At 45.9% G+C, this 22,064-nt stretch overlaps 1 protein-coding gene across 1 annotated transcript in view; it reads right to left on the bottom strand.

The window, feature by feature from the left end:
• The window catches only part of UBR4 (ubiquitin protein ligase E3 component n-recognin 4), a 130,906-nt gene extending 109,986 nt beyond the window's left edge, over nucleotides 1-20,920 (bottom strand). The window contains exons 1-13 of the mRNA XM_077775556.1: nucleotides 20,778-20,920; nucleotides 13,125-13,222; nucleotides 11,787-11,890; nucleotides 10,881-11,010; nucleotides 10,629-10,768; nucleotides 10,403-10,505; nucleotides 10,139-10,280; nucleotides 9,855-9,979; nucleotides 6,517-6,641; nucleotides 5,856-5,915; nucleotides 5,580-5,770; nucleotides 2,595-2,607; nucleotides 914-1,031 (exon numbers count right to left, since the gene is read on the bottom strand). Of these exons, the coding sequence (XP_077631682.1) occupies nucleotides 914-1,031; nucleotides 2,595-2,607; nucleotides 5,580-5,770; nucleotides 5,856-5,915; nucleotides 6,517-6,641; nucleotides 9,855-9,979; nucleotides 10,139-10,280; nucleotides 10,403-10,505; nucleotides 10,629-10,768; nucleotides 10,881-11,010; nucleotides 11,787-11,890; nucleotides 13,125-13,222; nucleotides 20,778-20,920 (1,492 nt within the window). The remainder of the gene's footprint in view (nucleotides 1-913; nucleotides 1,032-2,594; nucleotides 2,608-5,579; nucleotides 5,771-5,855; nucleotides 5,916-6,516; nucleotides 6,642-9,854; nucleotides 9,980-10,138; nucleotides 10,281-10,402; nucleotides 10,506-10,628; nucleotides 10,769-10,880; nucleotides 11,011-11,786; nucleotides 11,891-13,124; nucleotides 13,223-20,777) is intronic.
• Nucleotides 20,921-22,064: the final 1,144 nt, after the last annotated feature.

Raw genomic sequence — 22,064 nt, 5'->3', positions numbered from 1 at the left:
GAACACTGTATCTCCCTCTCTCTGACCCTCCCCTGCTCATGCTGCCTATCTCCCTCAGAAATAAATTTTTTTTTAATTTTTAAAAATAAAATAAATAAAAATAAAGGAGTCCAAAGAAGACAGAAAAAAACCTCACTTTACTGACAAGCCAAACATTTTGAAAAACAAATTTTTACTTGTCCATGAGTTATGAAGCCCAAATTAAGACCTGCACCATGAGGCGCCTGGGTGGCCCAGTCACTTAACCATCCAACTCTTTATTTCCACTCATGTCATGATCTCACAGTGGGTGTGGAGACTGCTTAAGATTCTCTCTTCCTCTCCACCTGACCCTCCTTGTGCTTGTGGGCACATGCATATGCATATATACACACACACACTCTCTCTCTCTCTCATAGACAAGAGAGCACACACTCTCTCTCAGATAGACAGATAATTAAAACTTCACAATACTACACACTGCTCCCACAAACTTGATTATAATGAACCTGAGAGATTTACCTTATTCCATCTCTCTCCAAACTAAAGCAGAAGGGAATGTTCATTCTGCCCTGTTGTTCACTCCAACAGAATCTGAGGTTACTCTCCCTGTGCCTCCCCACACCACACATCTATGACAACAGCCAAACCAAACACCTTACACACAAATGGGTTAACGCAAAAAGAAACGTGAACTGACACGTATTTTGATCCTGGAGGGGAAAGGATGAAAAGCAATCTAGGCTTCGCTGAGAGTAATTTCTACATTTCATTTCTCAACAGCTCAACTTAATCTTGAATAACAGGTCTCCTTTGAGGGCACAATCGGGATCCACACTAGGCAGGTGAAAAGTGGCAAATGGGAAACTAAAGGAAGCAAGGCGGAAGCTTCCTGTTGCACCTATCTCCTGGGAGATGGAAAGGAGGCCTCTACCTTGGCTGCTGTCCTCCTCTGTGCTGCTGAAATCATCCTCGTAGTAGGTGTTGGAGTCAGTAGACGCACTGGCATCACTGCTCATGGAGCCCTTCCTCTGACGCTGCAGGACACAGGCCTAGGGAAACAGCAGGCTTTGTAACTGATGCTCACAAAAGTAGAGCCGCCCTACTTCACCTCATTCACCATGTAAGACATCTTCTCCATGTCTTTTTCTTCCTTCTAAATCCAAGAAGCTCGGGGGACCTGGGTGGCTAAGTTGGTTAAGCGTCCGACGTCGGCTAAGGTCATGATCTCACAGTTTATGGGTTGAGCCCCACGTCGGGCTCTGCTGACTGCCAGCTCAGAGCCTGCTTCGGATTCTGTGTCACTCTCTTTCTCTGACCCTCCCCTGCTCACACTCTCTCTCTCAGAAATAAATAAAACATTTTTTAAAAAATTGGTTAAAAAAAATAAATCCAAGCTCTCCTGGGGTGCCTGGGTGGCTCAGTGTGTTAAGCTTCTGACTCTTGGTTTCGATCAGGTCACGACCTCACGTTTCAGGAGATCGAGCCCCACATCAGACCCTGCACTGACAGCATGGAGCCTGCTTAGGATTCTCTCTTCCCCTCTCTCTGCCCCTCCCCTGCTTGCACGTGCTCCCTCCCTCCCTCTCTCTCTCTTTTGCCCCTGCTTGCGCGTGCTCTCTCCCTCCCTCTCTCTTTTTCAAAATAAATAAACATTTTTTAAAAAACTAAAAAAACATGNAAAAAAATTAAAAAAAACAAAAACAAACAAAAAAACTGAATAAACATAAAAAATAAATTAATTAAAATTAAAACAAATAAATAAACTATCAGTTTGAATCGACGGGGTAATGGATGTCAAGATGCTGACATTCAAAAGTTGATCGAACATTTTAAATCATTCTTTTGAGAAGAAAAAGGTTAAAATTTGCCAACTTCTATAAAATATCTGAGCAAGCCGACAAGAATAAAAACGAAGTTTTACACAGTCAACATGAGTAAAACTTTTTCTTTCTGTCCCAATGACCACATGACTTTAAAAAAAGGGGGTGGGGCACCTGGGTGGCTCAGTCAGCTGGGTGTCTGACTTCAGCTCCCGTCATGATCTTGTGGTTTGTGAGCTCGAGCCCTGCCTTGGCTCTGTGCTGACAGCTCAGAGCCTGGAGCCTGCTTCGGATTCTGTGTCTCCCTCTCTCTCTGCCCCTCCCCCACTCACTCTGTCTCTGTCTCTCAAAAATGAATAAACATTAAAAAATTTTTTTAAAATGACATGACAATCAGTGTATCTAATATTCAAAGAGCTCATATAAATCAGTAAGAATAAAGGACAAACACCGAAGAGAAAACTGGGGCAGAGGACACAGGCAGCAAGTATGGCACTAATAAAGAAATAGGAATAAGAGCAACGTAATACCACCTTTCTCCTTTAACGCTAGGGCACCCAGGTGGCTCATTTGGTTGACCATCCAACTTCGGCTCAGGTCACACCTCACAGTTCATGAGTTCAACATCCACATCAGGCTCTGTGCTGACAGCTCAGAGCCTGGAGCCTGCTTCAGATTCTGTGTCTCCCTCTCCCTCTACCCCTTCCCACTTGTGCGCTCACGCTCTCTCTCTCTCAACAATAAATACACTTTCCTTTAACGTTAGAAAACATGAAAACTAATGACGCCCACTGTCAAAGAGGACCTGGGGAAACGGGCGGGTGTACACACACAGCTGGTGAAAATGCAGTCAGGTCTGTCTGCCCTTTGTCCTAACAATCCTACTTCTAGGAATTACCCCAAGGGGATTCTTAAGCAATTTCACAAAGACTTATGTTTTAGAAGATTTATCAAAACACAGTTTATCAAAACAAGAAATTTAATACACCCTAAGTAAGTATTTCAATAAGGTAATCATAGTTAGCTAAGGCATATTTACGTACTGGAATGCCGTCGGCCATCAGATACAGTGAATCCCTAACATCGGCACTGAAACGCTGCCTACAGTATTTTCTAATGGCGGTCCTGTTTCTGTAATCATCTATATTTTATATGCGCACACAGGAAAACATCTGGACGGGGGCGCCTGAGTGGCTCAGTCGGTTAAGCGTCCGACTTCAGCTCAGGTCATGATCTCACAGTTCATGGGTTCAAGCCCCACATCAGGCTCTGTGCTGACAGCCAGCTCAGAGCCTGGTGCCTGCTTCAGATTCTGTATCTCCCTCTCTCTGACCCTCCCTTGCTCACGCTGTCTCTCTCTCTCTCTCTCTCTCTCTCACACACACACACAAATAAATAAAATATTAAAAAAGAAAAACATCTAGACGAACTTTTACCAATTTGTGTGGTAGAATTTGGGATGATTCTTCCTTTTTCTTATGGTTTGTAACTTAACACAGGTTACAGGTTTTCTTCTTAAATCTCAAGAAACAATAGCCATGTTTTAAACCTAACTGCTACTTTTTTTACGTTTTATTTATTTTCAGAGAGAGAGAGAGCATGTGCACGCGCAAGGGAGGAGCATAGAGAAGGGAGAGAGGATTCCAACAGGCTCTGAGCTATCAGCAGAGAGCCTAACACGAGGCTCGAACTCACAAAGCAGGAGATCATGACCTGAGCCAAAACCAAGAAAACGGAGCCACCCAGGTGCCCCATAACTGCTACTTCCATGGGTAGACCTTTTGGCATCTTCCCACTTCCCTCTACAGTGCTAACAGTACAGACACAAAATTACAAACTTCTCTCTAATGCTCTTCTCTGCCTAGTATCTACTGCCTACCATCCCAATGTCTATTTGAGATTCCGGTTCATTTCACACCTCAAGGAAGCCTGCCTTGATTTCTCTGACCAGGCCACATGCCCTTATCATAATACTCTCTAGATACAATTTGACTTCTGTTGGATGTTTCTTGGAAACGTGTCCTTTTTTTTTTGCACATCCCAGCATTCCAGGACGGACACACAGCCTGGGACAGAGAAGATAACTCAGTGAATAATTTGTTGAATGAGGTCCAGAACTTGACTCCCTCCTTGAACTCCAGATGCCCATGCCAACTGCCTCCTCGACATCTCACACAGACGTGTGACAGTCATCTCAAACTTGGCATGGTGAAGATGACAATCTGTATAACTTGGCCTTCCTGCCACCCCAGCTACTCCTAAACTGGTATTCTCAGTCTCTGTAAATTATACAGTCCTCCGTAAATTATCCAATTTTGTGTCTCACGCCAAAAAAGGTTGAGGTCATTATTTTTCACACTCAATATCCAAGCCATCAGCAAATCCTGTCCGCCGTACCTTCGAAATACATACTCCTTTGACCCCTTCCCACCACTCTGCCGTCTGCAGTAACACATCGGCTTCCCGCCCTCCCTGCTTCCTGCCTTACACCCCACAGTCTATTCTCCTCATAAAAGCCGGCTTCTCACGTCACCAATAACTAACAAATCAGATCGGATCACTTTCCTGGGGAAAGCCCTCCACCACTTACAGATTACACTTGGCCCGAGGAGATCTGGCCCGGGGCTCCCTCTCTGACCTAATTTTCTACTGCTCTCCTTCCGCTCCGCTCCAGCCCACACAGACCTTGCTAATCTTTAAAAATGCCAATCAAACCTCCATCTCCAAACCTGAACAATTCTACCCCCAAAACCTGCATGGCTCACTCTGCAGCTCACATATGTTCTCTCCAATCTTGTCTTCAGAACTCAGTTCTCACCACGCTAACTAAAACACTGGCCTGCCACTCATTAGCTCCTTGCTCTGGCTTATATTTCCTTACAGAACACCTGTGACAAGTTCTCATGAACGTATTAATGTATTTCTTCACTGTCGCTAGAGTTAGAAGAGAACCCCCATCAAAGCAAGGCCACTGCTCTGAAGAGCACCACATCCTCAGTGCCCAGCACTGTGGCAGGGACCGAATGCACAAACAAAACCCAGAGACGCCCAGGCTCCAAAAAGAAAACCTCGAACCACACAGAAGTCATATGTCTAACTCATGCCCTAGCAAAGCAGGGCTTACTGTCCAGACTTCGTCCAAGCAGATGCAAACACTTGAGGAAGCAAGGCAGGGGGACCTGACAGAATCTTCTTTAGAGGTTAAGGCAGTGAGTCATCAACTGCAAGCTAAACAGGCCCATTTTACAAACCAGAAGCGTTACTTTCTGATGTGACCCTCATAAAAATACTGAAATAGGAGCACCTTGGGTGGCTCAGTCAGCGGAGCATCCAATTCTTGATTTCGCTTCAGGTCATGATCTTATCACGTTCGTGAGTTTAAGCCGGGCGACAGGCTCCACACCAACAGCACGGAGCCTGCTTGGGATTCTCTCTCTCTCCCCCTCTCTCTGCCCCTCCCCAGCTTGCACATGCGCTCTCTCTCTCAAGATAAACAAACATTAAAAAATAAAGAAAAACCCTGAAATCCCTTACATATTTTTCCCTCTTACAAATTAAAGAAATGGGAGCAGAAAGAATGAGTGATTTATCCAAAATGACACAGCTGTGATGTAAAGACAGTAGATGATGCTCATCACCTTAGTCATTAATTTCAACCCAGGACGGGGACAAACGTTTCTACTGATGTGCAGACGAGAGGAGTTACACCAGCTCCCCATCAGGATAAAATGGCACGGAAACAAAACAAGACATGCGGAGCGACGAGTAGGCACATACCCTTTTCCAGGCCCCAGTTTAGGAGAGCCCACTCCCTCTTTTGTGCGAGCAAGGATGTCTCTGACTCGGAGTGCAGCCAGCGGGTCTTTCTCTTTCCCTTTATCAGCCAAGGCAGTAGGGCTGAGGTTCAATATGAGGAAAAGACTGTTCAACAAACACCAGGCACCCAGCAGCTGGAAGTTCTGATAGTGCTGTTGAAAAGGCACAAAAGCAAAGTATGAACAGGGAGATCCTACGGGCTGTGGGGTGGGAATGCAGCAGAGACACATGTCTTACCTCTCCACCGGCCCGGCGGGAGTTGCTGATCGCTTGTCCAATCATGTCATAGATTTCAAGCTGCCCAACATCAAACATACACAAAAAGGCTGAGCAAGCTGACCTATCTCATTACCAATGTTAATCCCACCCAAACTGATTTTGCTTGCAGAATTAAATATCCTCAAGGCACTTTCTAATGATCCAATCCCATCACACTTCCCTTGACCTGTGCGTGGTGCTGACTACTCTCTACATCCAGCCCCCGTGTCACCTCCGCAGGTGTCCCCCCCCACCCAATCTAAAGCAACACCCAGGCCCACGGCAGATCACGGCTCACCACGCTGACCCGTCCTACATGCTTAACACTCTCTGCGACTGTCTCATGTGCTGTGTGTCTCCACTCAAAGTGCACTGACACACAGCACACCCTCACCTACACGTGCTGACTAAACGCCTCCTCGCTCTCAGGGTCCACTGCCACCACGGAGACACAGTGTTTTCTGCAGAGCCAACCAAGCTGGCAAATAAACACGCTGAACGCCTACCACTCAGACCTGTCACCCGACAGGAAGGGTTGGAGAGCACTCCGTGTCCTTTCCTCTACCCGGGAAGAGAGGGGGCCAGGCCCTGTCTCCTCAAGGAACAATGGCGGCGCCTGGGTCCAGAGGGCGTGGCTTACACATTTCTGGACGATCGTAGCCGCGTCGCTCTCGTAGTCGTCTTCTTTGGAGCTCGTGGACCCCGTCCGCACCTGCTGGGCGCTACCCACATGCAGGATGGCCATGCAAGTTGCTACACTCACACCTGGAGAGAAAAAAAGATCCACGGATTCCAATCACGGCAGTCCTAGGAGCCCACCAGGACAGAACCATTAAACAACCCACCCACAGGCAATTGCATGATCTGATCACAGACAGTAAAGTCCACAAGGGCAAGACTGAACAGTGATACCATGCAATCTGGCAATACACTCCTGAGTGAGCTGAAAACTCCTATCCACGTAAAAACCTGCACACAAGTACTCACTGCAGCTTCATTCACAGTTGCCAACAAATCGTAAGCAATCACGAGGGCCTTCAACAGGGGGACGTACCACAGACTATGGCACACCCGTACAAGAAATATTATTTGGCAGTAACAAAAACGAGCTATCAAGTCACAAAAAACCATGGAGGAAACTTAAACGCACGCTCCCAGCAGAAGCAGCCGGTCTGAAAAAGTGACACACTATGTAACTGCTTCTAACTTTAGGGCATTCTGGAAAAGCTAAAACCATGGAGACAGTGAAAAGATCAGTGGCTTCTAGGGACTGGGGGTAGGAGAGAGGGACTCCTGGGTGGAGCACAACGGACTACAAGGCAGTGAAACCACTCTGTCAGGGCGATAACGAATATAATGTAATGCGTTCGTCAAAACCCACAGAACCGTCTAACAGAGAAAACCATAATGGAAACAACGGACTTCGGACGTTAACACATATCAACAGAGCATTCATCGATTGTAACAAATGTACGGTATTAAAGCAGTATGTTAATGACGAGGGAAACTGTACTGGGGGGAGACGGTAAGATGGGAACTCTGTCTAACCTGCTCAATTTTCCTGTAAACCGAAAACTGCTTTAAAAATAAGTATCNCTCTCTCTCTCTCTCTCAGAAATAAATAAAACATTAAAAAAAACTTTTTTTAATAGAGAAAATAAAAATAAGTATCTATTAACTTTAAAAGTTTAAAACATACAAGATGTCTTTCCATTTTTTCAAGATTACAGGGAAAAACATTCCACACTTGCTTTTCCCCANCCACACTTGGTGTTCCCCAAAGACATCGAGCCACATCCTTGTCTTCAAGTCAAATCCCAGGCCGTCAAATTTCAACAATAAGCCAACTCTGGAATCTTTAATCCGACTAAAAATTTTTAAGGACTCTTCAACCACTACTAAGTATAATGACAGCCAGATGATATTCAAGAAATTCCCTAAAAATTGAAATAAACCCCAACTTAAAAAACTACAAAAATCAAAGGCAGAGGACAAGGCTATAAGCACTGGAATCAGGCTGTGGGAGAAATCATCTTCACAGGTATGTTGAGCTTTCTATTCCTACTGCTGCTGCCCTAGCTCAGGCTCTTAATGTGTCTCGCCTGAATGCCTATTAAAAAATCCTCCTAACAGAGCTTCTGGACTCCAGATCTCCCCATGCCAAAACAGCCTGCATACTGCTAACTAGAATGTTCTTCCTACAATATAGCTAAGAATCTTCACTGATTTCTCCTATCTATAGGACACGGCCCAAATGACTTAGACTGCGTTTCTTTTTTTATTTAAAAAATTTTTTAACGTTTTATTTATTTCTGAGAGAGAGACAGCATGAGCAGGGGAGGGTCAGAGAGGGAGACACAGAATCTGAAACAGGCTCCAGGCTCTGAGCTGTTAGCACAGAGCGCAATGCAGGGCTCGAACCTCCGAACCGCGAGATCATGAACTGAGCTGAAGTTGGATGTTTAACTGACTGAACCACCCAGGCGCCCCTTTTTTTTTCTTATTTTAAAGACAGAGAGCATGAGCAGGGAAGAGGGAGGGGGGAAGAGAGGGAGGGAGGGAAAGAGGGAAAGGGAGGGAGGGAGAGGGAAAGAGAATCAAGTAGGCTCCATGCAGACACAGGACTCCATCCCACAACCCTAGCATCATGACCTGAGCTGAAATCAAGAGTCGGATGCTCAAACGACTAAGCCACCCACACACCCCATAGACTGTGTTTCTAAGACCTCTTTGATGGTGTCCTTTCTTTCCTGCTGTACGGTACCCACTAAGCACACATTCTCTCCCCCTGCCCCTCCCCTCTACACACACTGATAACAGTACATGCCCCAAACTCTAGGACACTCTGCGTCCTGCTTCTACATCTGCCTAGGGCTAGCCCCGCTGAGATTCCACCTGCCCTCCAGGTACATCAACAGAACTCCTTCACCACTACTGCTTTACCCAATTCCTATCTGCATCCAGATGTTCAAAATAAAGCTGTTGGAAGAACACAGGGAGATGATCAACATCCGCAATTTCTTGGTGCTCCCAAGGTCAAGTTTCTAAGAACGTTCAAATCCTCACTTAGAATTGAGAGCCAAGTAAACAAAGGAAATTGTTTTGCCTTCTAAGACATACCAGGACTATGGTATTTGAAATCAAGGATCAGTGAAGTAGGTTAAAAAGTCACTGTCGCAACTTAAAAGCAAGTAAACACCACCTGTCAGGCCCCACTTCCAAGGCAGCGTGATCAACAGGAAGAGGGGATTTTGTGAGAGCATGAAAAATAATCAACATAAACAGATACCACCTGTTCCACGAAGGCTTCCTCACACCTGCTCCCACAGCAAGATTCCCTCTCTCCCTTCTCTGCACACCCAGCTAGGCTGCACTTCTCTTACTGCTGTTGTCATCTCCTGTTTCATATCATACCACGTGGTCCTAACTGTTCTCAGTGTAGGCTCCTTGAGGGCAAGGATTACATACTGCTTATCTCAATATCCCAACAGCACGTAGCATTTTCCTTACATAGACATTTACTATCTGCACGTATGATAAAATCAAATATGCACATAAGAATACCACCAGCAATGGAAAAACAGGATGATTTACAAGACTCCTATTGAGAACTCATTTCATCCAGATGAGACATTAGATGATCCTCAGAGGGAAAGGGCCCAAGTAAGGGGGAGAGCCCTCAGAAGGCTCTCATGGTTGGGGGCCCTGGGTGCTCAGTCGGTTAAGCATCCGACTTCGGCCCAGGTCATGATCTTATAGCTCGTGGATTCGAGCCCCGCTTCAGGCTCTGTGCTGACAGCTCGGAGCCTGGAGCCCGCTTCGGATTCTGTGTCTTCCTCTCTCTCTGCCCCTCCCCTGCTCATGCTATCTCAAAAATAAACATTAAAAAAAAGTTAAAAAAAAAAAAGATCTCACAGTTTGCAGAAAGTGTCCTTGAGCTTGACTGACAAGATGAGATCAGAAATCGTCACCCCTCACCTGCATACAGACAACTGAGGCTGAGGACTGTCACATCTTGCAGACGAGAAGGATTGAGAGGCTCCAACACAGGTAGAGAGAGGGTGTCCAACGCCATGGTTACATCAATCACCAGTGAATGAAAACTAGAACATAACAGAGGAGGAGGTTAACAAAAGTGTCTCTTTGAATCCCTTGCTTCTATAACCAAGTGAAGAAAAGTCAGCATGCCTCAGAAAGCTACCCAGGTTCTCTCTTTCCGAGAGCAGCATCAGAACCCAGAGCACACAGCCTGAGCGCCTTACCCGTTGCGAACAGCAGTGGCATCTGCTACCGTTGCAGGCATGATGAAGAAAGAATTGGCCAACACCGCATCTTGAAACCGATTGATGTAGCGCAGGAAATACGGCAGGTTCAAACACACGCGCAGCAGCTTCTCTGAGCCACCTGAAAGAATGATAAGGCTCAGCCTTACAAACAGGCCTCAGTCTGCTGCTGGATTCTTTTCCACTGAGGGAATTGTGGAAAGCAGAGAAACCAGCTTTCTGACGACGACGATTGAGTCTTACCGAGCTCTTGAAGACTAGCCACGTTCTGAGCTATAAACACATTCTTGGTTTTGATAGCAGAGGCTTGGTCTGTGGATGACTGCTCATCATTTTCTCCTTCAGCCTAAAGAGAAACAAAGCACAGGAAAGGCCTATCGTGAGACTTTTTTTTTTTTTTTTACTTTTTTCTGGTATTCTCATCTCAACAACCCCCAAGGGGTGAGGACACTTGGCCAAAGTAACTCACCGGAGTCTGTGGACCTACGGGTGGTGATGCTACAGTCCTCGGGTTGAAAACTGACGTCAGCTGGTTCAAAAAATTCATCTGTACCTCCTTCTGCCTCAGCTCTGGGCTGACTGGTGAAGCCAGCTCTTTTTGATCTTCCACTGTAAATATAAAACCAAAACCAGGATGAGCAGAATGCCACTAGAAGTCAGAGCAGGGAAAAGCTGGCCAGGAAAGCAGCCAGGGAGCCAGTCCTGGCAAACGAGCGCTCACCATCTGAGAGTGTCTTCACGGTCTGTGGCAGTTTGGCGGATTTCATCATTGCTGTGAACGTAATAATTTCGGTCCTATCCAGTCGGCTACAGCCAGTGCACAGGCCCTTGATGAGGAGAATCAAGTGTTTCTGAGGAGACAACAAATTCGAATAGGTCTTTTAGAAGATGCTACTCTTTTGGGACTTCTAGCTGGCACAGGGCCAAACTGAGCTTCCTAGCAAGAACAGAAAGGAAGAAACTGCTGAAGCAGAGATCACAAGCAGAGGGTCCCCAGACAACATCTGGCTTACAAAGCTGCTTATCCTCAGTGTTGTTGGATTTTCATTTTTTAATCTGAAGTATTAGCGAACGTTTTAAAGCATGGAAGGTTTAACATTCAAATCCAGATTTCTTATCTCTCTCTCTCTCTCTCTCGATAATCCCCAAGATACAGCAACTGAGTCTCCACCCCTGCGTGGCCACAATCCAGGCCAGAGCCACACGGCGACAGGCCCTTCACGCGACTGGCCCTTCACGCTGTGGCTGGCACACGTCACTTACTTTACGTCACTCGCCTGGTCCCTGGAAACGTGACGCTCTGCAATCCTTGCAAAAGCCTGTGCAACCCGAGGAGGTTGGCAAACCACAGCCCCGATTCGGCCCACTGCCCATTTTTGTTAATGAAGTTTCCTGGACCACAGCTACCCTTGTTTATCTATGTATTGTCTTCGGCTGCTTTCACAGCACAAAGGCAGAGCTGAGATGATAGAGACTAGTTGCAACAGGGACTGAGCAGTCAGCAAATTGTTTGCTCTCTGGCCCATGAAGGGAAAAGTTCACCAACCCTGGCTCTCTGCCACCCCTTCTCCATCATTCCACTGGCCTGTCACAGTCCTACTTCAAAAGAAGGGCCCGGCACTCTCACCTGGGACACAGCGCAAGCCTCATCTGGATTCTCCAGGCGTAGCAGAGAAAACTCAATCAGGACTTTACAGGCTGCTGCCACTGACTGAAGCTGGTTCCGGGGAACTGAGAAAGCAAGCAAGCTTTACTTAGCCTCAGACTGCTACAGCGCGCTGCGGCCTCACAGTCAGTACGTCAAAACCAGACAACTGTTGAGCTCCACGTGTCCAACATTCCCGATGCCATTCTATGACAAGAATCATGCAGAACCAACGATCCACGGCGCAAAGGCATCCTGGCACTGATAACCATCCACTGCTTTAAGATCAACCTATCTTATAGTTACTGGAAATTAGTAATAGGATATACATCACAATAAGGACCAGGCACTTCGAATACACTAACCCACTTAATCCCTAAACCAATGTTTTGAGGTAGGTGTTGTTGTTATCCCCTCCCCCTCCTTTTTTTTCTTTTGAACAGATAAGGAAATTACACCACAGAGATGAAACGACTTGCCCAAAGTCACACAGCCACAAGCAGATCCAGGAAGTCTGGCTCTAGACTTCATGCTCTTAACTATTAGAATATACCACCTCTTCTTCCCCATACGTTCTAAATCCCTCTGTGCAAAGGGCTTCCTACACAAAATTTCTTCAAGCTAAAACGGATTCTTTCAACAGCAGGCAGCGCCCATAATAAACAGCTGTGGACACCTGAAGATTATTGAGCAATCCTATGGCTTCCTTTCATTTTACATGCTTAGCAAACTATTTAAGTAAACAAATAATTAGAATTCTTCAGAACTATCTTAGGGTTTTTTTAAACAGCAAAAATTCAGAAATAGTGGAAAATAAGGGTTAAAAAAAAAAAGCTTAAAACAATAGGAACTGAAACTGAAATCCCTTGAGATACTGGAGAATACAAAAGGAGAATTTAGTTTCTCACCAAACCAAATAAGGAACAGAGCCTTCATCAGTGGCTGCTAACCCCAGGCAGTATCCACCCGTCCCTCCTTGACCCCCAGAAATTAACACACTAGTTATTACACGTGCATGTGTGAAATCAGTAAAATGCTTTAGATTAAGAACGTAGGGAAGGTTAACTTAGTGGGTTATAAAGCAGGTGTCCAAACGAAGTAGTTTTTGGAGCCCTCTTGGTCAGCGTAGTTGTAAAGGGATTATTCCCCCCACCCCCCAGAGCCTTATCAGACGGACAGCGGTCTCCACCACTGCATGAACAGGTCAGGAGTTCTAAAATACAGCCTTTGTTAACCACCTGTCCAGACACCCTATGAAGAGGAGGCACAGTCCCCCATTCCCAAGCCCACGGTAAGGAGTGGCAAGAGTGGGATACTTACTGAGGCTGCAGACTGTTGTAATATAGTGTGTGGAAAGTGCAACAAAAGAGGAGTAGAAGGGCTCGTACTGCTTCTCGTGGTGCAGGATTTCAGATTCACTGCAAAGAAAATAATTCAGCTAGCATTTATTTAGTGCTTCCCGTCTGCCTGGTGCCCTACCTCTTTATACGCACTGCCGCGCTTCATCCTCACAGCAACCCTAATTGAAAGGCTCTGTAACCATCCTCAAATTCAAGACTGAGAAAGTGAAATTTAGCAAATTAAAATTAAGCACCTCGCTCAAGGTGTCAGGCTTAGTAAATAACAGCAATGGCTAAGCAGCAGGAAATATTTTCAAACTCACTTGGAATTTAAAAAGTACAAGTAAAAACTTAACAGGATGCCATTTTGCCCTGTACTACTGGTTGGCAAAGACCAAGAGCTAACAATGTCATGTGCTGGCCAAAAGAGGGTAGACCAGCACACTCAAAATCTGTTAGTGGGAACACTGGTCATGGTAACCCATTTTGAAGACCAAACAAGGCCAGTCCATAACACAGGAACTTAAAAAGAACCCACAATGTGGGAGAAATCACCTAATCGGTGCTAAAGCCTAAAATTCACCAGGCACCAGAGTTCTCCTGTCTCCCCACCTCCCCAAGCAGGGCACAGATAAATCCCAACAAATTCAGGGCTTTTAACCACATCCCTTATCGTTAGCTGAAGAAATGCCCTCTTCTGTGAAAATCTAGAGCCCAAGTAGGTCTTAAAGTCATATACATTTATGCCATTCTATCAAATCAGATCTTAATCCACAACCGATGAAACAAGAAGGCAATGAAAACAAAATAAAATAAAACAAAATGCTTCTTATTAAATGGAAAGAGTAGAGGGCTATGGCTAGATAGTTTCCTCAGTGATTTCTCCAATAAGAAGTATCAGCCTGGGAAGGGAAATATACACAGTCGGGACTCTATCCACCTGCCAAATCAACACGGGAGCCAAAAAGACAAGTTCAACACTTGGGGAGGTGCCAGGGTGAGTAATGAATCACCTCAAATAGCACTTAAGAGTGTGGCATTGCAAACACTCTGCTATGTGGGGATTTATCGAGGATAAATGCGGATTTACCACAGGTCAGTTCCTTATCTTGGAATAACTGCTTCACCAAGAAAAAATATTTATTGAGCACCTACGATGTGCACGAATCTTCCTGCCCACCAAGGATCATTTCTATGATGGACAAAAAGGAGGAAACAAAAACCTTTAAACACCAAGTGACACTCAAAGTTTCTGGTGGCCATCACATTGGTACAGGTCACATCCTATTCAGTATAAAACACCCTACTAAGTCCCCTGCTTCTACCTCACATTCTTAGTTGTTCCTTCACTTCCGTCCTTATATTTTCTCAGTCATTGTTCTAAAGGTTCCCACCCCGTAATTTCATGTATTTTATGGAGTCATTTACCTTCTCTGTTTTATTTCAAAAGCTCGAAAGCGTTCATCCCCATGTTTTTTCAGCTAAACAGGCTTACCAGAACTAAGAGAAAAACTCCCCACCCAAAGGATGAACTTATGCTGTTGCTTTCATTCCCATTCAGGTAAACAAATATATCCAGAATATGAGAATAAACGCATTCAATCGCCGGGTTCAGTGTTGCCCCATTGTGATTTAACAAGCCTTCCTTCTTGCCTTATTCCAATAAAGAAACAAGAATGCACTTTTGAGGAAAGATGGGCCTTGGCATAGAAAAAAATGAAGCGCTCTCAAGCTCTGCTTACAATTTGCTTAGGGCAACTAAGGATAAACCAGAGGATAGTAATTTGAAAAGACTCGAAGAAGGGAGTAGACATGTGGACATGTGGCCCAAAGGGCAGTACCATACCTCTTGATTTTAAAGAAACAAGTGTGTAAGAGTCGCCTAATAAAGGTTTGCTGCCCCTGTCATTCCTCAAGAATCTGAGACACCAAGACACCAGAGGGTGCAAAGGAATGGGAAAAATGGGACAAAGTGCAAGAAGTTAGGTAGGAATGGGGAAGAACAAAGAATTGAGGACAAATATAACAAAGAGAAAGGAAAATAAAATTATAGGTAAAAATCTCTCCTCTGGGCGGTCAAGCTATCTTCCTCAAACATCTGCTGCTTCTAACAAACATTCCAACAGCAGCACCACTTGGGCTGAAAGGCTGCTCAAAGACATGGAATCTGAAACATGTATATTCCATACCGAATAAATGTAAGGCCGAGGACCAAGGGAAACAGCAGCTATGCAGCCAGGTCAGAGAAATTCAATTTGATACGTAAGGCAACGTGAACTGGCTAGGGTCTGGAAACATCTAGCTTTCTTTAGGGAGGGGCAGGAATCCAAGAGGACAAAATGAAAGGCCTCCCTTCTCCCCCGTAGGTAACATACTATTTGCATCTTTTCTGTAAACTCCACAAACCCCTTTCCCTTCATCAGAATCATAAATCCCCAAGAACAGAATCCATGATGCTTGTTTCATGACGCTTACAATCAGGAAACAAACAAACATAATGAATCCACTGAAGAACAAAAGCACTGGGGCACCTGGGTGGCTCAGTTGTTGAAAGTCCAACTCCTGATTTAGGCTCAGGGTCATGATCCCAGAGTAGAAGGATCCAGTCCCGGACTCCACGCTGAATGTGGAACCTGCTTAAGATTCTGCCTCTCTCCCTCTGCCCCTCGCCCCTGCTCACCCACACTCTAATTTTAAAAAAAGTTTAAATTTTTTTTTAAAAATTAAAAGCATTAAAGAATATGTATGGTCATTGAACATCTGCTGTGTCACAGTATTTAGCAGACGTTAACCAAAGAACTAAAAGGCTTGAGATACCTCCCTCACACTCCTGACAAACCTGTGGGTGAATATGACACGAAGACATGAAGACATTAACCAGCCATGAGGACTAAATGCACAGTTATGTGCTACCATTTGGTGGCAGCCTTTTTTTTTTTTCCTGTAGGTCAATCATGAACTTCCAGCCCTACCGCATGTAAATTCAGAAGATCATGATATTAACGTATCCCTTTCTTCCTCTCAAGATAGGAAATGACTGAACATTATCTAATAGGGATTTGTAACAGCTTCTGCCTTCCCAAGTAGGTCTCTCTGCCCTAAATTTTATGGAACACCTGCGATGCAGAGAAGGAAAGAGATTTCTCATTAAGAAGGGCAGGAGGCCTAGGAAGGGCTGGCTCAGGGGAAGCGGTTTATTCTTTCTTTTCTTTTCTTTTTTTTTGTGGGGGGGCGGTAATCAAGAGTCAACGACAACTATGGTCACCAACATATCTTGCACAGAGTTAAGAATGGAACTCTGTATTTGATAGTACCATAAACCATATGGCTACAGTCAGCAATGATACTAATCAATTCCAAATCTGGCATGTGTTCCAATGAGCTAGTTCTAGCTCCATTTCTGGTCTAGAAAAGTCAGAGCACTGAAAAGATTTTCAATCTTTACTACTAAAAGACAGGCTAGCAACAGGCAGTAAAGATGAAAATGAACTCCTCTTGAAGTAAACTCAGACATGTTTTTCTTTTAAAAATCGCAGGATACTTTCATTTATCATTTTTTTAATGTTTATTATTTTTGAAAGAGAGACATAGAGTGTGAGTGGGGGGGGAGAAGGACACGGACACACACACACACACACACACACACACACACACAGAATCCAAAGCGGGCTCCAGGCTGTCAGCACAGAGCCCGACACAGGGTTCGAACTCACGAACCCAGAGATCATGACCTAAGCCAAAGTCAGACGCTCAACCCACTGAGCCACCCAGGCACCCCTCAAAGGACACATTTGAGAGTATGCTTCCCAGTTTACCCATGTGAAACTACTCCTCCTTTGTTTTACAGTTTGGCTACAAAATCAAACTTAATAAACAGGGTCCAGATCTAGGAATTCTGTTTATCTACCTTTCCTTCAAACCCAAAGTTCAAATCCAACTGTAANACACACACACACACACACACACACACACACACACACAGAATCCAAAGCGGGCTCCAGGCTGTCAGCACAGAGCCCAACACAGGGTTCGAACTCACGAACCCAGAGATCATGATCTAAGCCAAAGTCAGACGCTCAACCCACTGAGCCACCCAGGCGCCCCTCAAAGGACACATTTGAGAGTATGCTTCCCAGTTTACCCGTGTGAAACTACTCCTCCTTTGTTTTACAGTTTGGCTACAAAATCAAACTTAATAAACAGGGTCCAGATCTAGGAATTCTGTTTATCTACCTTTCCTTCAAACCCAAAGTTCAAATCCAACTGTAAAGGTATGAAAGAAAAGAGATGACAAGTAGAATGGCAGAGCACGAAGGAGTCTCGGGGCAATCATCATCCCCAATGGTCAAAGAGGGAGGAATTCAATGGATGAGCAGGCTGCCAGACAGGAAGGAAGAGCTGGCATGATGGAGTCGGGACATCTAAAAAGGAAGCAGAGAGTAGCAGATTGCAATAGAAAAACAGAAGGTCCTCCTCGGAGGCAGGGAAGAAAATCACATCAGTCAGGACGAGAAAAAGGGAACTACAGATGACAGTGGCAAACCCAAAAGTAAAGTAGCAGCCCAGGCACGTAAACCTTTGATTACCTACCAAACAAAGCCCACCACAGCATCAGCATGGTGCTGGCTCTGATCTGGTCCTGTGCTCGACAGCCATAACGCTTTATTCAGGAAACACTTCCATAATTCTTACATCCTCATTTCTTTCTTTTTTTTTTTTGAGGTAAAAAAACTTTTGAGAAACAGAGTAGCAAGGCACTAATTTTTGTGCTCTAAACCAGGGTTTGGCACTGTTTTCATAACAGCCCATATTTAAGAACAGTTTCTGCAACTTTATCATGTCTGGGGGGAAAAAAAACCTTTTTTAAGGCTACTTTGTGACATGTAAATATCACATGAAATTCACATTTCAGTGCCCATAAATAGGATTTTGGAACACAGCCACACCCCTTCACTCCCAGCATGTAAGGCTGCTTTTGCCATACAATAGCCAGTTGACTAATCCTCACAGAGCATCTACAGCCTGCAAATATTTACTCTGGCCCTTTACAAAAAAAGTCTGTTGACCTCTGCTCTATACCAAACTGAACACTGGTACGTTTGGTTGTTTTTTAATTGTAAAGAACTTGTAAACCAGATATTTCTTCTGACAACTTTTCTTATGATCACAGGTTTGAAAGTTAACTGAGCTACAAAAACCAGAACCAAGACTTCAGGGATCTTGCCCTACAATAAAAGTTTTTGTTACTAAACGTCCATTAGTTTGGATTTCTTTTCTAAACCGTGAAGAGAGTTCTTACTAATGCCTACAAACACAGGCAACTCTTGATCACCTTAGAGTGCAGGCGGGGTCCCTGTCCCTTACTTGGCAAACTTGAAACCAGTCTGATATATTTGGTTTTGGCTCCTTCTACTAGCTAAATAGAGTTGCTAAACTATTAGTTTCAAAAAGATGGGTCTGGAATACCGGATGAATGGGAGGGTGTCAACAAATGACTTAATAACCTACTCAGCTCATGTTACAAAAACATCAAAGCAGGGGTGCCTGGCTGGCTCTGTGAGGCACGTGACTGATGATCGCACGGTTACAACTGATGATCTCATGGTTGTGAATTCAAGCCCCACATTGGGTATGGAGATTACGTAAAAATAAAACCTTTAAAAAACAAACGGGGTGACTGGGCAGCTCAGTCAGTTAGGCGTCCGACGCTTGATCTTGGCTCAGGTCACAATCTCACCGTTGGGTTCGTGAGTTCAAGCACCCATTGGGCTCTGTGCTGGCAGTGCAGGGCCTTCCTGGGATTCTTTCTCTCCCTCTCTGCCCCTCCCCTACTAGCAAACTCTCTCTCTCTCATAAAAATAAACATTTAAAAAAAAGTTTTAAAACACCATATGAAAAAATGTCCTCAAGAGGGGAAACTTGTCCATTATAAGTACAATTATGAGTATAATCAGGAAAAATGCCAACCAACTAAATGTTAAAAGAGTTAAACAGAAGCTACAGGGATGCTTGGGTGACTCAGTCGGTTAAGCATTAGACTCTTGGTTTCAGCTCAGGTCATGAGCTCATGGTACGTGAGTTTGAGCCCTGCATCAGGCTCCATGCTGACAGTGCAAAGCCTGCTTGGGATTCTCTCCCTCTGCCTCTCCCATCCACATGCGAGAGAGCTCTCTCTCTCTCTCTCTCTTAAAATAAATAAATTAATTTAAAAAAAAAAGGCTGGGGGCAACTAGGTGGCTCAGTCAGTTAAGCGTCCAACTTCCGATCAGGTCATGATCTCACAGCTCATGGGTTCAAGCCTAGCTGCCTCCCACCCTGTGCTGACAGCTCAGAAACTGAAGCCTGCTTGGGATTCTGTATCTCCCTCTCTCTCTCTGCCCCTTTCCCCCCAGCAAAAATAAACAAACATTAAAAAAAAAAAAACCAAAACAGAGGCTACATAACTTGAGAAGAGCATCTTGATACTTGTTTACATCTTTAGAACATTCCTGGCTTAATGATTAGATAGGAAAATCCATCTGTAAAGTTAACTGTGAAATTACAAAACCCAGCTGCTATTTTAAGTAAAAAACCAAACCAAACAAAAAACCCTGGATCAAAAGCAGCACAAACCTAACAACAGGCACTATAATAAACATTTTGTCAAGTCATGGGCCTCCCATGAGTAATAAATAGCAATTTCTAACCTTCTGGATAACATTAAGATACACCCTGGTTGCAAGAAGCTAAAATGACCCAGTCAGCAACTGCAGATTGTTCTAGTAAGGTTTGGCTCATAAAGTAAAAGAAAGACAGACTGCCTTTAAACGCATGTCTACCATTAAACGAATGAAAGACTCCGCTGACCAAGGTTAAGTCAGGAACAAGGCATTCTGATATCATGGCCTTCTAGGAAGACAGCGATCACTAACTCAGAACTTTGTACAAAAGGGCAAAACGACGCACTAACACAGCGAAAAATAACCCCGTCTGTAACAGGGTCTGAAGGTATTTTACTGCGAGAGCGCGCGCCCGAGAGCGAGGGCACTGTTTCCATGGGAAAATGACCCCAGACTAACACAGAAATGTGTTTATCAAAGACCGTTAGAGTAAGCAATACACAGCAAGTGCAACCTGAAAATAAAGTCATCAGTGGTCACTCGTGGCTTCAGTCACATTAACAGCACGTGCCCCCAGTGACTAGAGCACCAGGTTAAGACCGTTATTAAATTATGTGGCAGGTCTCCAAAGTAAACCCCAGGCTCCGCTCCGGCCCAGGCTAGGGGGGTGAGTACGGGCGAGAAATGCAAACTCATCCGTGCTTTGACCTTAACACAGCGGGCAGCCCCGGGGACATCCCTTAAGAGCGCGAAACACCTCAAAGTCACTCCCAAACGGGGCCGACCACGCCCTCTCCGGAGGGCGTCCTCAAAAGTTTTGCTCGGAAGGGAAATCGAGGCACAGATAATTTACGTGGGCCGGCGGACGGAGCCCGGAGAAGCCCTCATCTGCCGGGATCCCGGAGCCCCAAAGCCGCGGCTGGGGCGGGGGTCGCCAAGCTGCAAGAGGCAGCCTGGGAAGCGGATCCGGACCGTCCCGCGCGACCTCCCCTCCCCCTCTCTGCGCCCGCCTGGCCGGGGCCGCCGCCCGGTACCTCTCGATGACTGAGGCCACCAGCTGCGGCAACTCCTTCATCTCGAAGGCGGAATAGGACGCAGACAGCAGGGGCCGCACCNTCGCCGGGGCCCCAGGCGCCGGAGCCGGCGCCGCCGCCTCATCGCCGCCGCTCGTCGCCATCTTCCGTCGTACTACTGCGGCTCCCTTCGGGGGCTTGCCACCGGCCCAGCGCCGCCTCCCGGGAGGGGGCGGAAGTGACGCAATCGTCGCGTCAGACTGTGCGACGCAGTCGCCGGGCAAAATACGCGACGCGCGGGGCTGCCCTCTCTCCGCCCTCAGAGAAGCTCAGCGCGGCGTGGAGGCGGGCCCGAGAAGCTGCGCCTGCGCAGGACGCACTGCTTCGGAGGAAGGCGGGGGCGCATTAGCCTCCGCGCCTGCGCGCTGCGGGTTGTTCGCAAAGGTGGGAGCAATGTAGTTTCGCGGCATTCGGAAAAGGGGAGCTGGGGGTTCAGTTGCCGAGACCAGAGCAGCGGAATAGACTGGGCACCTGCGGATATAATGGCCCCGGCCTGAGACAGCCAAAGGACGAGAGTCCAATCACTCAGCCGCTTGCTCCCTCCCGAGTGACCCCCCCCCATAGTGGTACGACGGCGCTTTGCACTCGAGGCAACTTTCTAGTCCCCACACCAAGTCTTACTTACATCGCGCTCAGCCCCTTGTGCGTTCTGATTACCCTCACCAGTAATATTACCGGCTCGCATTTACATCGGTGTCTCCNGGCAGCTCCTGTTTTCTCCATTTTTCTCCTAGCAAACAAGGAATTTAAATTTTAATAACGGGATTTTTGCCGATAGAGCTGTCTGGGTTCAAGATCTAAGAGGGAAAAGCAGTTTGACCAGTTGGCTCAAGGAAAGGTATGCGTGCATCGAAGGCATTCTTCGGGCGTGGAGGGGTGTCGGAGGACCGTCGAGCTCGAGGCCCTGAGACCCACAGTCCGCCTAAATAAAGGTCATCATCGCGGGGCGCCAGGGTGGCTGTCGGTTGTGCGTCCGACCTCGGCTCAGGTCATGATCTCACAGTCCGTGGGTTCGAGCCTCACGTCGGGCTCTGTGCTGACAGCTCAGAACCTGGAGCCTGCTTCAGATTCTGTGTCCCCTTCTCTGTCTCTGTCTCTCAAAATAAAATAAAGGCATAAAAAAAATTTTTTTTTTAAAGATCATCGCAAGAACTGTGGACGGTTTGAAGATACTGAAGCCCTTGAAATTCTTCCCCAAGTTTTGGAGGAGCTACTGTTGTTTCTTAAACATAAAAATAAAAATTAAAG

Source organism: Crocuta crocuta, unplaced genomic scaffold, assembly GCF_008692635.1.
Source record: "Crocuta crocuta isolate KB4526 unplaced genomic scaffold, BGI_CrCroc_1.0 scaffold127, whole genome shotgun sequence".
Taxonomy (NCBI): Eukaryota; Metazoa; Chordata; class Mammalia; order Carnivora; family Hyaenidae; genus Crocuta; species Crocuta crocuta.
This window is presented reverse-complemented; position numbering and strand designations above follow the sequence as displayed.